The 16,491-nt window shown below is 33.3% G+C and overlaps 1 protein-coding gene across 1 annotated transcript; it reads right to left on the bottom strand.

The window, feature by feature from the left end:
* Positions 1–2,893: 2,893 nt before the first annotated feature.
* LOC104895317 (protein WUSCHEL) lies at positions 2,894–4,766 on the bottom strand. The gene is made up of 3 exons (XM_010681785.3): positions 4,316–4,766; positions 4,130–4,230; positions 2,894–3,289 (listed from the first exon to the last, which is right to left on the bottom strand). Exons 1-3 carry the CDS (start codon positions 4,761–4,763, stop codon positions 2,894–2,896), a joined length of 945 nt encoding a protein of 314 aa, XP_010680087.3. The 5' UTR covers positions 4,764–4,766.
* Between the last annotated feature and the right edge of the window lie 11,725 nt (positions 4,767–16,491).

Here is a 16,491-nt window from a genome sequence, read left to right as displayed (position 1 = left end):
GTATGAAGAAGACATATAACAACAAATATTGATATCCCGTTATTAATTAGGGAGTGAAAGACTGATTTTCAATTTGTTGAGGCAGAAAGGATTTGTAGGGCTAGTCCTGTTGTAGTGTTGGTGTAGGCTTTGAGGCTCTGAAACAGACTTAACAACAGGTCATGTGTACTTCTTGTTGCACTGTTTTAGTCAGATACCAAGAGAAAAAGACACACAGATATATAGAGAGACCCATTATTCTGTCATTGCTAATGTAGTAACTACATAGTACTCTCTCCTTTCTTTTTAGAAAGCACGACTGCACGAGTAATATTTGAAAATCAAATTCTTATTGTTAATTATTCTTTATAAAAACTGATAACTAATTAGAGAAAAGTAAATTAGTAGAGTAATTTTTAGGAGGAAAATAATGTTACAATTTTATAACTTTTCTCTAACGTACATATTATAAGAAATATTAGTATCAAATTTTAAAAAATTACTCTCTCCGTCCCAAAATATAGTTCCCATTTTATTTTGCACAGTGTCCAAGATGTAGCTTTGACCTATGATATCTTCTATTTCTTATTAGTAAAAAATATAAAAAGTTGATATTACGAATTTATACATTGAGACAAATCTAACAAGACCCCTCATGAATATGTTTTTTTGTATACATTCGTAAGAATATTTGGTCAAAGTTTTTAAAATTTGACTCCCAAAATAGAAATGGGAACTATATTTTGGGATGGAGGGAGTACCTTTTATAACCAACTTTTTTAGGAGAATTATTTGGGAGGGACCCCTCATAAATATGTTTTTTGTAGAGTTAAGGGTACAAAGAGGACCCAAACTATCAGGTTTTTCACCATTCAGGACCTACAACTATTTTTTTCACCCTTTGGGACCTGATGACAAGAATCCGGCAAGTTAACTCAACGTTAACTGAACTGAGGTTAAGTAGACCAAAAAAAAAAAGCAAAATATAAATTAAAAAGTAACCGTTGGAATTTATGGAACTTTTAGTTCCTGAAATACAGCTATAAAAACAAACAAACACAAAAAAAAAACAATTAAGATAAAATAAATAATACTTAATATCCAAAAAGTACAAGAACACCACAAAAAATAAACTCCATTAAAAGTTCAATCTCCATTCTCATCTTCTCCAAAGCTTCAAAAAAAAAATGATAATTAAAACCCCAAATGAACAAGACTAATTAGATCCTTTTTTTTAGTTTTCTGAATGAAAATGAAAAACCCCATTTGCCAAATTCACATTTATCACAAGCCCGTTAGAAAATTCGAATTTATTGCTCCATTCTTGAAGATCTAAAGAATTCGAACAACAATACAAAACAATACGACCCAAAAATAAAAACAATTCAAACAACAAAATCAAAACAATTCGAAAGAAAACCCAAAAAAATCTGAACAATTCCAATTGGAAAATAAGAACAACCCCAATAAAAAATCACAACAAAAATCATACCACAAAAATCAAACATACCCATAAAAATTCGAACAATACAACAAATCCAAAAAAAATTCCACAAGAAAAAGAGAGTTCAAGAGTGAGAAAGAGAGACCATACGACGAAGACCAACTTCGAGATTCATCCACATTGAACATATCTTGTGCTAAAAACCCAAAAAAACGAATTTTTGGGTTTGAAACATCTAGGTTCAAACAGAAAAATTCGATTTTTGGGTTTGAACATCTTCTTCTTCCAATTTGAATGATTTAAAATGTTTTTTTCCAAAAAAAATGAAATCATAAACCATAAATGGTTCAAACCCACAAAATAATGATCCCATTAACTCGAAAAAAAACATAAATAAGCGAATTTGTGGTAAATTTTGGTAGAAATTGGTGAACAAATGAGGAAGATCTGGGAAGAAAGAATAACGGAGGAGAGAGAAAAAAAAATTGGGTTAGGGTTCTTGAGTTCTTAATTTTTTTTGGGAAAAACAACAAATGATAGCTTTTTGGGGTTTTAATTGTCAACTGGGCCCACAAAGTTAACCAAGGTTAACATTTATGCTCTGAATCTCATTTTAGGTCCCAAACGGTGTACAAAAAAAGATCAGGTCCCAAACGGTGAAAAATCTGATAGTTTGGGTCCTCTTTATACCCTTAACTCGTTTTTTGTATACATTTTGTAAGAATATTTGGTCAAAGTTTTTAAAATTTGACTCCCAAAATAGAAATGGGAACTATATCTTGGGACGGAGGGAGTACCTTTTATAACCAACTTTTTTAGGAGAATTATTTGGGAGCGAAATGTTAGAGCTCCCACCTCCTAACCTTATGGTCGGGAGTTCGACTCTCATCATCCCCATATTCGGGGTATTTGTGTGGATATTTACTTCTGGGCACAAGTTCCCACTTTTCAGTCTCTGAAAGTTTTCCTAATAAAAAAAAAACTAACTTTTTTTATTAGTGATCAAACCCAATTTACGGCAAAATGGCAACATATATGAAGAAATTTATTATATAAAGTAGTTTCTTGAAATTAATCTTGTTTTGAATTAGGTTTTGAAAATTGTGTCTTATTTTCTGATCGAGTAGTTATGTTTTCATATGTTAATAATAAAATTACACTTGTATTGGGACAATAACAAAGTTATACTCGCACTGATTATGATTAGAGATTTGAGTACACATTTAATTATTTGGAGATGTCTAATTTAAGTACTTGAGGACTTACTACTTGTAATTAAGAACTAGGGTCTTGTTTGAAGGGCTACAATATTACAAGGAATACACCCTTATAAGACCACTAATTAACTAAATAAGCTTACTAGCTACTATATATGATGATGATAATGATAGTTAACATCAGAGTAACTAAACCTTACAATAATAGCTAATTAAGATTAATAAAGTCATAAATAACACTTGAAATAGTAACCTAAAGATTTTGTGAATAACAACCATAACCATATGAGTTAAGGCTAAGTTCAAGGGAGGTATTCCCACCATTGCCGTTATTCGACCACCGATATCCACCAGTGTAATAGCCGTCCGACGGAGGTTTGATGGTGTAGAAGCCGTGGTTGTGGTCGAGGTCGTGGTCGTAACCATTATCTTCATTGTGCATTGGGAAGAGAGGAAGAGTCTCTATCTCTTGTGTTTCTACCCCATAATGATCTTGGTCATGAATGTAAGGATCTTCGTCGACTGTTGATATTTTGTCCAACAAATTTGAGTAAGGTGTAGGAGTATATGAGTTGTAATTAGTTCCAACTGAAGTCCATTGGTTCACATGATTTCCACCATTAATCACACCTCCTGAAATTGAGCAGTCCTATTTTTTCAACAATAAATTTTCATAAGTGTCAGTCTCCTGAGTGAAGAATAAGTGACGAGGAAACATAGGGCATCTATATATTTTAGGACATTAATTTCAGCAATAATTAACCCCAAAAGAACACATTGCTCATTTCAAATTATAAGGTAGTTTAGCTAAAAGTTTTTGTTTCAAAATATAAGGCATTTAATTTTACATTATCAGTGTAAAATTAAATGCAACTTTATACTCCCTCTGTTTCAAATTATAAGGCATTTTAGCTAAAAAATTTTGTTTTAAAATATAAGGCGTTTTACATTACCAATGTAAAATTAAATGCAATTTTATACTATCAAGATAAGATTATAGGTTATTTTCTATTATTAATACAATATTTAATGTCAATTCTCATTGCCTATGCAAATCTAACTAAATTCTTAATATGCGTAAAAGTGGTTTACATGCCTTATAATTTGAAACGGAGAGAGTACTCATCAAGATAATATTATATACTCCCTCCGTTTCAAATTATAAGATATGTAAACCACTTTAACGCATATTAAGAATTTTGTTAGTTTTAGTTAGATTTGCATAGGTAATAAGAATTAACATTAAATATTGTATTTATATATTCATCTTGATTGGGGTTAAACCTTCTGAAATGTAAAGAAAAATATGAAATAGAGACAGTTGAATTACTCCTTTGTTCATCTATGAAATTAAGTAGCTATCTATTGATTTACATAACACTCCTCAAAGATCAAAAATAAAAAATTCATGTTAAGAAAGAATTCAGTTAAAGGAAAAAAAATTGACAAGAAGTTTCAATTAGGGCAAAAAGAGAGTTAGATAACTTACCCTAAACTTATTCTCCATGTTCATAGCTCCATACCCATAACTCCCCATCAAATGCCCACCGCCCGAAATCATACCAGCTGATGAACTTGAACAAGAAACTCCTGCAATATTATTTCATAAAATTACAAGCTCTATACAACAAAAAAATCTATGAACAACAAAAAAAAAAGTTGGTTATTCATATACCAGGATTATTAATGGTGCAAGGGTACTTAGCATGGATAGCCATATCCTGATGATCTTGTTTCCAAGCAAGACTTCCATTTCTGATGAAATTATTATTAGTAGTAGTAGAATTACTATGAATTTGAGGCGTAGTTGTGGTAGTAAGGTTATTAGAAGCCGTAGTAGTAGAAGAGGTCGGAGTAAGCCTCTTCTTCTGTCTCTCCCTAGCCTTATGGTTTTGAAACCAGTAAAACACATTCTTGCCTTCAATCTTTCCGTAACGCCTTAATCTAGCACAAATGCTCTGAATTTGATCAGCCGAAGGCGATCGAACGCCATTGATGTAATAAAGCTCCTTAAGAAGCTTAATTTGCTCAGTAGTTGGTGTCCATCTTGTACTACTTTGCCTACAAAGGTAGTTGCTACTTGTAGTATTACTCATTTTTCCACCATTAATACTCATATTCATCTCCTCTTGTTGTTGTTGTTGTTGTTGTTGTTGTTGTTGTTGTTGTTGTTGTTGTTGTTGTTGTTGAGGTTCCATCATAAGTACTGAGAGAAAGAAAGAGAGAAAAAGGTAGAGAAAGAAGGGAAAAAAACAAAGGTTTTTATTTTGTGAAGTGAAAGTTGTAGGAAGGAGGGTTATATTAATGTGGGGAGAATCAGAGATAATCTGAAAGAGAAGGACTTGATGAAGGTGACATATATATGGTGATATGGGTATTGTAGAAAAAAGGAAGGGACAAAAGAGGGTTGTATAAAGGCTAAGGGTTCAGACTTCAGAGGATATATTGCTTGCTTGAAAAGTTATGAAAGAACTTTCATTTTAATATATAACTTGGTTTACTACTACTAGACATGAGTGAGAGAAAGAAAGAAAGAAAGATTGAAGGATGAAATGAATGAATGAATGTTATAAAAGTTCTTATGGTTTTTTTTTTTAGGTTTGTGTGTGTTTTTGTGATTTTTTGTGTTTAATTAGGGTTCGTTCGGAAAATAATTAGTCTACCCACCGGGTAATATACGCACTACTAATAGAGAGTAATGGTAGGTGATGATAGTAGAATCCAACTCACATGATTAATAATATTTTAATGTTTTTATTAGTAGTGGGTAGATTATTCATCGGGTAAATATAGCAATGTCCGGTTTATTCTAGTGTTAAAAAAGATATGTTTTTTTTTTACTACTCTACTATGTCCTAGAATGTTTTTTTTGGGGTCCTGTTCCTTTTGTTAAATTTATTATAAATATTCAAAATAAAATTGGAGTTGGTACTCTTGTGTACTCGTTTTGTGCTTTTTTCTATAGTGTTAATCATTGTAATCTTAGAAAAGTGAGTGCAAATTTTGGGAAATGAGATGAAGAAATGAGGAATTAAATAGAGTAGTAGTAGTAGTAGTGTAGTACTATGAATTTATCACTGAGTGAAAAGTTAATTATAGTGTAGTGATTGATACTCATCAGTTAATAAGAGTATTATTCTTGTGTAAGTATGAGTTCATCATATGTTGATGATGATGTCTTAGTTGATTTAATTGGGACTTTTTAGAAATAGTTAAACAAAAAAAAAGTAATTAATAGTAATACCTGGTGTTAGGAGTATATACTCAAAACTTTTACGGTTCTAAGTTCTTTGATGGGCATAATTATAGTAGTGGTAATATTAACAAAAGCACTTCAATTTGTAATGAAGATCTTATACTCGTTATCATAGTAAATTAGTTATGAAATCTCAACCATTAATACGTATTTTCCTTGCAGATTATCATTGTTAGGACTGAGCAAAAATTTTGAGTACCCGGACCCAGATCCAGACTCGGTTCAACTGGGTCCTGGTCCAAAAAAGGAGACCCGTTGCAAATGGTTTCAAGACTTGGTAGTAATTTTTCGGACTCGGTACCTGGTAGGTAACCGGTATAACCAGTTCCGGGACTGGGGTACCCGGTATATGGAATTGGTTTTTGGCATATGTGAGGTGGTTAGATGGTCCAAATATAATTAAGTAAAAAGTTACTACATAAAAAATTACTAGGCTTATAGGCTCATTTTATTGTTTTTTGAATTATTTAACTCAATCGACCCATTTTGTATCATGTTAAACTAACAATCGGACACCCATTTTTGGACCCGATACCCAACGGTTCCAATATGGGTCCAAAAATTTAGTACTCGATTGGACCAGTTTCAAGTCCAATATTTTGGGACCCGTCAGTTACGAGTTGGGGTCTACAAAATTTTGCTAGGTGCCCGATTTTGCTTACCCCTAATCATTGCATCTCAATATTACCTTCAAATTAGAGTGGTAATGTGATAAATGTAATTCTATAAAGAAGATCACAAGTAAAGTGATGGAGAAGCATTATCATGCATAATGACATATACATTCTACACAAAATTGCTTATGAAAGTTTACTATTTTTTACAATATATGCACCGCAACACATGTTGATAGATACCATGATATTCATTTTATATTTTATTAATTGGTACTGTTTCTGCTAAGAAATTGAGGGTGATCATAAGTGTTGATGTGTGCTGAGAAACTTGATATGGCCCCAAGAAGGTACGTCTGAGCTCCGTTATCCGTACATCGGAATCCTGCAAAAGGTAAGGTTAGCCTACCCCGGGGGGGTCCCGGGATCGCCCTCCGACGCTCAAGTCAGTAAATGATTAAGGTAGAGAGAGAAAGGGATCAATGTAGAGAGAGATGCTCTGGGTTTGGCAACTTAGAGTTGCTTACCTTTGTCTGGTGAGACAACCCCTATTTATTGAGGAGAGGAGCCCCAATAAATGAGGGTATTTTGGTCACCTCCAGCTGGTGGAGGGATGGCTTCCCTAGATGTAGGGGCATTTTAGTAACTTTGTCATATGTGGGCTGGTCCAAGAAATGGGCCCAAACAGGTATATTCTTGGTTTAATTCTTAAAATTATTTTGAATATAATAATGATAATAAAAGGAATTTTTTTCATGAATAATATCAAAGAGAGTATTAATTCCTCCTATGCGCTGAACATGAAATTAATTCCATGAATACCGTTCACGTAGGAAAGCAAGCCAAATTTTTTTTTTTTTAATAAAACCGATACTCCAAGTAACGGTTAATACCAATAATGTTTCACCGAAGTTGACCACTACGACAAGGTATAAGCTAAGGCATGCATATAAAACGCTACCAAAATAGCGGTTCATTACAGAACAGAACCAACGAAACAGAAAGCTCAAAGGTTTTGTCAGCAATAATGACGAATCGAAAGAAATGCGGAGGGTGTGATTGCGGTGAGGAGAGAGGGAGATGGAGAGAGATAGGAGGTGAAATGCACATTTGAGCGAAAAACTACAATTCGAATTAGAGTTTAAGAAAATAATCGAAAGAGTGAGAAGATGACAAAGAGAGATTAAACTAGAAAATCGAGAAATAAGCATGACAAAGATAATAAAATGACATCCAATAAAACTAAAATGACATGGAATAGATCAGAACAGACTTGAAATAAATGACATAAAAAACTTTAATGATATGATACAAATAACAAAATGACATCAAGCAAAACTGAAATGATACGAAATGTGCTCTCAAGAGATAAAATCCGCTTATGAAGAAAAACTATATTCAACAAAATTGTGACATTCTAAATAATGAAATGTGCCAACTAATTTTTAAGAGATGAAGTTCTAGTTTTATCCAAAATTTCTTGTTCCTGTCTCACCAAATGGTGCATCAGAAAATGGGAGTATTAGGAATTTCAATAATTTGAGCAAAAGATTAAGTTAGCTGCTTTAATATAAATGTGAGAAAGGAATTGAAAATCTATCATCCTAATTCTTGAAGGACAACGAGCAAGTGTTTGGTCATAATAAATCAAGTAGATCTGAATCTCTAAAACAAAATATAATCTAAAAAATGAGATAAGACTATAAGAGGATCTGAAAATGAATAATTGTTGAACAAATATGCCCATATTCAGGATATCAGAGCCACCCACTCTTCAGTCTACAAAGTAGACTCATATTGGCAAACCTATTTTTACATCACAATATTATTGAAGTCGGCTAGAGGGTGGTCCAGCCACTCAGATACGTAATTGCATCACTAAACCCTACCCTCTTTCAACATCAACTGATACAGTATTATTATGCATGTTTTTTGAATTTGTTTTGTAAGAAATCGTCTACTTTAAAATTAAAATTAGATAATGGTAAATCAGATATTAAAAAGAGATTTAGCCCGATAGTCTTTAGGTTAATTTCTTTTGGTGACTAATTTAATCCATTTAGTGACTAGGGGCCTGTTCTTCCCAGCTTATTTTCACTTCAGTTCAATTCAGCTCCAATAAGTTCGGTTCAGTTCAGTTTAGCTCCAATAAATTCAGTTCAGCTCAGCTCCATTCTTTATAACCATTTTGTTAAATATTATTATTATGTTGGTATAATTTATTTTACTAATTACTCTTATTATTTTATTATTATTATTATTATCATCATCATCATTATCATTATTATTATTATTATTATTTATTATTATTTAAATATATATCATTACTATTAAGTATTATTATTATTGTTGTTTCTATATATTATTTTGTTTATCATAGCTTTACTCATTATTATTACTATTATTATTAGGAGGAACATAGTTTAGGCCAAAGCACAAATAAACCCTCTTTTTTTTAGCCCATAAACCAATCAAATCGCGTCAAGACGTTTTATGATGTAATTTTCGCGGTCCAACCCAATCATAATTTTTATTACTAAATATTTTTATATTATTAAATCTAATTATTAAAATAGTAATATTAATTTTTTAGATATTATTGTTATTATATATCATCATCAAGTATTAATATATTAATACAAATAATATAAAATAATTATTATTAATTATCATTATTCATTATTATTATTATTATTATTATATTATGATTATTAATATTATTTATTTATAATTATTATTTAAAAATATCCAAAATACTGTTATTATTATTCATTATTATTACTTATCATTATAATTATTATTTAATATTCATATTATTATTATTTAAAATATTATATATATATTTATTACATTCAATTTAATTCAATTTAATTTAATTCAATTCAATTAAGTTTAGTTCAGTTCAGTTCAGTTTAGCTCCAATAAGTTCATTTCAGTTCAGTTCAGCTCCAATAAGTTCAGTTCAGTTCAGCTGTTTTATGCCGAAGAGAACAGGCCCTAGGTCTACTTTTATATTAAAATTAGACCGTTCTTTTTAATAATTTTTGTTTTTTTAAAGTTTTTTTTTTATACTCATGTATTTCTTCAATTTCTATGTTGTGTCCTAATTTTTCTAAAATTCTACAGAGTGTCACTCGACTTAACTTTTCTAATGCATAATACCCTTGAATAAATTCAGACTTCATTAATTTCATCTACCTTTTGTAATTTAGTGACAGAAATTTTAACTTATACATAGTTTAAATATTACAATAAGTATCTATATTAAGATTTGTTCCACTAAATAACAAAAGGTAAATTAATAAAACTAATGATGCATAGTTAGTGATGGTGGCATTATAAATTAAAAAAAATAATTTAAGAGGCACTTTGTGGAATTTTGAAAAGGTTAATATAATGCAATATAGAAATTGAAGAAATACAAAAATATAATGTAGATAAACCCGGAAATCTAATACCTAATTAACCGTACGTCAAACATAATAGAAAAATTGTTTTAATATGAGACTAAACAAGAGACAAAAACATGTGCTATTGGAGATGCCCTATCTCAAAGCTTAGCGTAAAGCTCAAAAGTAACACTCTTCTATAAGGATTCATTCTTTCCAACTAATATAATTTTTGTTTTTCTTATCTTAATTTAACTTATTATTTAAACTTATCTAAACTTTAATATTGATTCTTGATAGAGTATAGATCTATTCTTGGAACTTCAACCATCAGCTTAAACTTTTGGTTAAGTTGGTCCTTTGACATGGTATCAAGAGCCAGCGTGACAAAAAGGTCACGGGTTCGAATCTCATCCGATCTATTCCTGGGATTTCAACCATCAGCTTAAGCTTTTGGTTAAGTTGGTCCTTTGACTTCTATAAAAGAAATAATTAATATTAACACATGCATGCATTCAGATTGGCCCATTCACAAATTATGCACTCCAAGTTCCTTCATGCATATATAAGATCTAGAGTTTAAAGGGAAAATATAATACTAACTGTTTCTTTTATATAAGAAGTAAGACAGAGTGCATAATATATTCAAAATTATTTTTTATGAGCCAAAAATAGCATTGAGTTTACCATGTTTATGATGCACTCGAAATAAAAGTTGTAAATAATATCACCTTTACAACAAATATAAATTATCAACTCGACAATTACAAAAAATACTAAACGCATGCATACCCAAGGGTAACTTGTCCACAGTTTCTAAATACTACCTCCGTTTTTTTATTATGTGCAACGATTTGACATATAGTAGAGAGGAAAAATGTCTAATTATTGCAAATAATAAAAAACGAAGGTGGGATTTATTATGTCGTAGTTAATTTCAGAGGACTTAGTTAGGTCTTTCTTCCAATCTTAGGATTTCCTTATATGTGTTGTGCTGCCATTGTTTGAGTATAAAACTAGTTTTTCTTCGGACGATGCTTCGGATTATTAACATTTTCATGTTAAAAAATATCATCTAATATCGCATAGTTTATTGGTTAAAACTTTAGTATATATTAACTTGAGGTTATGTGATCTAATCTTATATGGAGTATGTTTTAATTTTCTTTTTAATGTATAATAATGACATAGAATAAAACAACTAAGAGAGAGTGTAAAGAAAAATAAAGATTCAAAGTTTCTCTCCCTGGACAGCAACTAGCTTCCAGTCTTTCTCACTATTTTGTGATGAAAACGGCGCAGCCAAAATGTGCTGGGTATATATGCCACAGCACTCCAATAAACCTAGGGATATGTGTACAAAAAGACAAAAGACACATCACCCAAGTGGTCCCTAAAACAAGCATCCTAGGATCACTAAAAAACAAGAAGATTACAGCTGTAAAGGAGCTACAAAATTACAGCCATTAAACAGGATGAAATACACCAATTCTACTGCATACATGAAAATTAATCTCAGTCTACATCATAATCTCAATACCCCCCTCTCAAGGTGGAGCAGATGACACGATGCCCAACTTGAATGATAAATGGTTATGCTGTGTCTCACTCAAAGATTTGGTCATAATATCTGCCAGTTGAAGAAAAGACTTGATGTGAAGAACCTTAAGAAAACCAGATTGAATGTGTTCTCGAACATAATGACAGTCCACTTTCAAATGCTTCGTTCTTTCATGGAAAATGGGATTGTAAGCAAGATGGTTTGCTGACTTGTTGTCACAGAAAAGATCAATAGGTTGAGGTATGAAGAAAGAGAGGTCTTCCAGAAGTCCATGAACCCAGACTATTTCACTGGTAGTTTGAGACATACACCTATATTCTGCCTCGGTTGAAGACTTAGATACAGTTTTCTGCTTCTTGGTCTTCCAAGAAACAAGAGAGTTTCCCAAGAAAATACAGTAGCCAGTGAGAGACCTAGCACTGAAAGCACAGCTTCCCCAGTCTGAGTCACAAAAGGCTGTGAGTTGCAAAGGTTGATGAGCAGCATAATAGAGACCCCAATCTACAGTCCCTGCTAAATATTTTATAACATGAACAGCAGCCTGAAAATGTGGCAATCTAGGAGTAGACATGAATTGGCTTAATTGCTGTACACTGTATGAAATGTCAGGTCTCGTTAAATTAAGGTAGAGAAGCTTTCCAATTATTCTTCTGTAACATTCAGGATCTTCCATGAGATCACCTGTGTCAGTACTCAGTTTAATTCCCTTAGGAAAAGGGAACTTGGTTGGTTTGCAACACTCCATCCCAGTGCTCTTAAGGATATCAAGGATGAATTTCCTTTGATTCAACATAGTTCCTTGGGAAGTTCTAGAGACCTCAATCCCTAAAAAATATCTAATTGCCCCAAGATCCTTAATAGTGAAGGCACTGTCAAGGCTGTCTTTAATCTTTTGAATCTCTACATCATCATCTCCACTGATGAGTAAATCATCAACATAGACTAATATGATTGTTTGTTTACCTGAATGTTTCTTTGTAAACATGGAATAGTCTATCTTGGATTGAGTGTAACCATGAGCAAGGAAGTGTTGAGTGAGCTCAATATTCCACTGTCTAGATGCCTGTTTGAGCCCATATAAACTCTTCTTAAGTCTGCAAACTTGTCCTTCCTTCCCACCTTGAAAACCTTTTGGAGGCTTAAATACACCTCTTCATCTAAATGCCCATGTAAGAAGGCATTGTTAATGTCTAGCTGGTGCAAAGGCCAGCTTAAGGCAGTAGCAAGAGCAATAAGAATCCTAACACTAGCAAACTTAGCCACAGGAGAAAACGTATGCTTGTAATCCTTCCCTTCTACCTGTCTATCACCTCTTGCCACTAATCTTGCTTTTAGTTTGTCAACATGCCCTTCAGGAGTGAATTTAATCTTGTATACCCATTTACTATCAAGAGCTTTCTTGTCTGGTGGGAGATCTACCATTTCCCATGTTGCATTATCTACTAATGCCTGGATCTCTGAATCCATAGCCTTCACCCATCCTTCATCTTGACATGCTTCTTCATAGTGACTAGGTTCTCTTACACTGAGAACATTGCAAAGAGAAGCTAGATAATCTGCTGAATAATAAGATGAATCAACAAGGTTGGCTGCAATAAGATTGACATCATGAACCTTGCTCCTGCTCTTGGGCATGTCAAGAATAAAATCCTGATATCTCTTGGGTAGTTGGCTCCCTCTCTGAGGTCTCCTTTCTTCCACAAGCTGATGAACATTATCATCAGAAATTCCTTCTGAATCTCTTGCTGTGTTCTCCTCCTCTACAGCATCAGTGTGTAGAGATTCCTGTTCAGCTGACTCACCTGAAATGTCATGACTAGGAGCAGAATCTTCATTGTTATAAAGTTCATCATATCTTAAAACATCACTGAAATCATCAGTAGGTTTTTTTAAAAGAAAAGGAAAGATATGTTCTTTAAAAACCACATCCCTACTCACAAATATTTTCTTGCTGTGCAAATCTAACAGCTTGTACCCCTTTTGATTATGTGGGTATCCTATTAGTATGCATCTCAATCCCCTGGCAGCAAACTTGTCAGTGGGTTTTTTGTGAGGGCTTGCATAACACAAGCATCCAATCACCTTCAAGTGATCATAGTTAACATCCTTTTTCATGAGCTTCTTGTAGGGAGTCTCCCAATTTATCACACGACTAGGCAGCAGATTGATGAGATGAGTGGCTGAGAGGATACATTCACCCCATAGATAATCAGGAAGCCCAACATGGAGCTTGAGTGCCCTAGCTGTATCCAGAAGATACCTATGTTTCCTCTCAACCCTGGCATTTTGTTGAGGCACTCCTGCAACACTTCTCTGGTGAAATATACCTCTTTTAAGAAAAATCTCACTGCATTCAGACTGAAATATCTCAGTCCCATTATCACTTCTTAAAAACTTCACTTTAGTATCAAATTGATTCTCCACATAACAAAGAAAATCTGTTAAGGTTCCCTTAACCTGTTCTTTGTTGGACAAAAGTGTGTCCAAGTTGCTCTACTAAAACATCTACAATAGTTAAAAAATATCTGGCACCTGTGATATTTTCAACTCTGTAAGGACCCCATAGGTCCACATGAATTAAATCAAATATGTGAGTAGTGACAGACTCACTAGGAAGGAAAGGCTGCTTATGATGTTTTGCAATAGAACATGTATCACAGAAATATTCATTCAAATCATCACATTTGCAAAAATGTAAATGTTGCATTTTAGACACAGATACATGTCCAAGTCTGGCATGGATTAGGTTCAGTTTGTCAACTTTATTACATGCACTGACATGTGCTTTCCCTTGTCTTCCTAAATCATTCTTCTCCTTGACAGTACTTCCTCCTCCTAGAAATTTGTATAAGTCATTTCATTCTTCCCAAGCTTCACCTCCCTCTTAGTGATATGGTCCTGTAAGAAGCATCCATTCTTGTCAAAAACAAGCTCCTTATTACATTGCTTCACAAACTTGCTCACAGAGAGAAGACTATGTTTAAAATCAGGTATATACAGAACATCATAAAGAATGATTCCTTCATTCAGCTCTATGTCTCCCATTTCCTTCACTGTCTTTACACTGGTAATCCTACTCTCACATTTCCTTTTACATTTTTTATGTTCATTAGAAATTTCCTATTTCCAGTGATATGATCACTGGCTCCTGAATCAATGAGCCAATTATCTAACTTTGCATTGTGATGAACATAGTTAGCAATGTTTGCTGTAACTTTACCTGCAAAATTGCTAGAACTTCCTCCTTCTCCATTTTGCTTATCCCCCATCAGCTTCATCAGTTCCTGAACAAAAGAAGAAACTACATTCTTATCAAGCTTACCAAAACAACCTTCTCTCTGTGAAGAATGATCCAGAGGTGTATTTCCAGCAGCTTCTTCCTCCTGCCTCGACATGTTGGCTGCCTCCTTCTGCCATGCTTTTGCTCTTGGTTGCTTGAACCACTCTGGGTAACCATTGATCTCAAAGCACTCCTCCTTGACATGTCCTTTCAGGCCACAGTGACTGCATTTCTTCAACTCTTTCTCCATCTTCATTCTCTTATAGTCTTCCATCTTCATTTTCTTATAATCCTTCTTCTGGAAGTTTTTAAGAGGCCCAAGACTATAGCTCTGTCTGTTTGCAGCTAAGGCACTCATCTCTGCTCCAAGGTTCATCTGAATAGCAAGTTGTTTCTGTTTTTCAACTTGCATAACAAGATTATAAGCTTTGTTCACAGCTAACAAAGGTTCCATGCTGAGAAAATTGTTTTCATTTGTTCATAACTATCATTTAATCCATTCAAAAATTTCATGAGCTTGTTGTCAGAATCTCTCTGTGAGATCTTGGTGTGCAAATCACAAGTACAGTTCCCCATGGCTCCACAGCTGCATTGTGGGACATCTTCCAACTCAGCTATCTGCTCCCATAGCTCTTTGAGCCTACAATAGTAGTCACTCACACTCAAGTTATCTTGTTTAAGATCCCATAATTCTTTCTTGAGTTGATATAGTTGAGGTGCGTTGGTTTGACCATACCTCTCAACTATTTCTTCCCATAATCTGCTAGTAGACTGCATACTAACAAGACTACTTGCAATTTCAGGTTTAATGGTGTTAAGAATCCATGATCTCACCATAAAATCACATCTTGTCCATTTCTGGATTTCATCAGCTCCAGTGGTAGGTTTCTTGTGTTTTCCTTCAAGAAATCCTAACTTGTTCTTAGCACCAAGTGCTATCCTAATGCTTCTGTTCCAGTTGAGAAAATTTCCTCCATCAAAGATTATACCTCCCAATGGGGTTGCTGCATTTTCATTTACAGCAAGGAAAAGAGGGTCTTTATATGGATTTAAATTGTTATCTTTATCTTTGTTGTTGTTAGTTCCAGCCATTTCGAACAAGAACTTTCAAAGATTAACAGAAAAACTTGAACCAGGTTTAAATGATCTTAAAGGAAACCTGCTCTGATACCATAAAGAAAAATAAAGATTCAAAGTTTCTCTCCCTGGACAGCAACTAGCTTCCAGTCTTTCTCACTATTTTGTGATGAAAACGGCGCAGCCAAAATGTGCTGGGTATATATGCCACAGCACTCCAATAAACCTAGGGATATGTGTACAAAAAGACAAAAGACACATCACCCAAGTGGTCCCTAAAACAAGCATCCTAGGATCAAAAACAAGAAGATTACAGCTGTAAAGGAGCTACAAAATTACAGCCATTAAACAGGATGAAATACACCAATTCTACTGCATACATGAAAATTAATCTCAGTCTACATCATAATCTCAATAGAGTGTTATATGGGGCGTAAACTTGCTTAATAATACTTTTTAATATGTATAGATGTATAGATTAGTTTTTACTCCCCAAATATGTCTTCAAATCAATTGCAAAGCAGGTTAGGATTTATATATTGTGAGGAAAATCCCCATTGGAAAGGAAGAAAAAATCTTGCAAATACGAAGTACTCCTATATATCAGTCTTAGTAGAATCTTGATTCCCTCCCTATTTTACTCAAAACTCTTTTTTGAATTAGAGGTGCAACAT

This window comes from Beta vulgaris, chromosome 6 (assembly GCF_026745355.1).
Source record: "Beta vulgaris subsp. vulgaris cultivar EL10 chromosome 6, EL10.2, whole genome shotgun sequence".
Classification (NCBI taxonomy): domain Eukaryota; kingdom Viridiplantae; phylum Streptophyta; class Magnoliopsida; order Caryophyllales; family Amaranthaceae; genus Beta; species Beta vulgaris.
The sequence above is the reverse complement of the archived record's forward strand: the minus strand, read 5'-3'. Positions and strand labels throughout refer to the sequence as shown.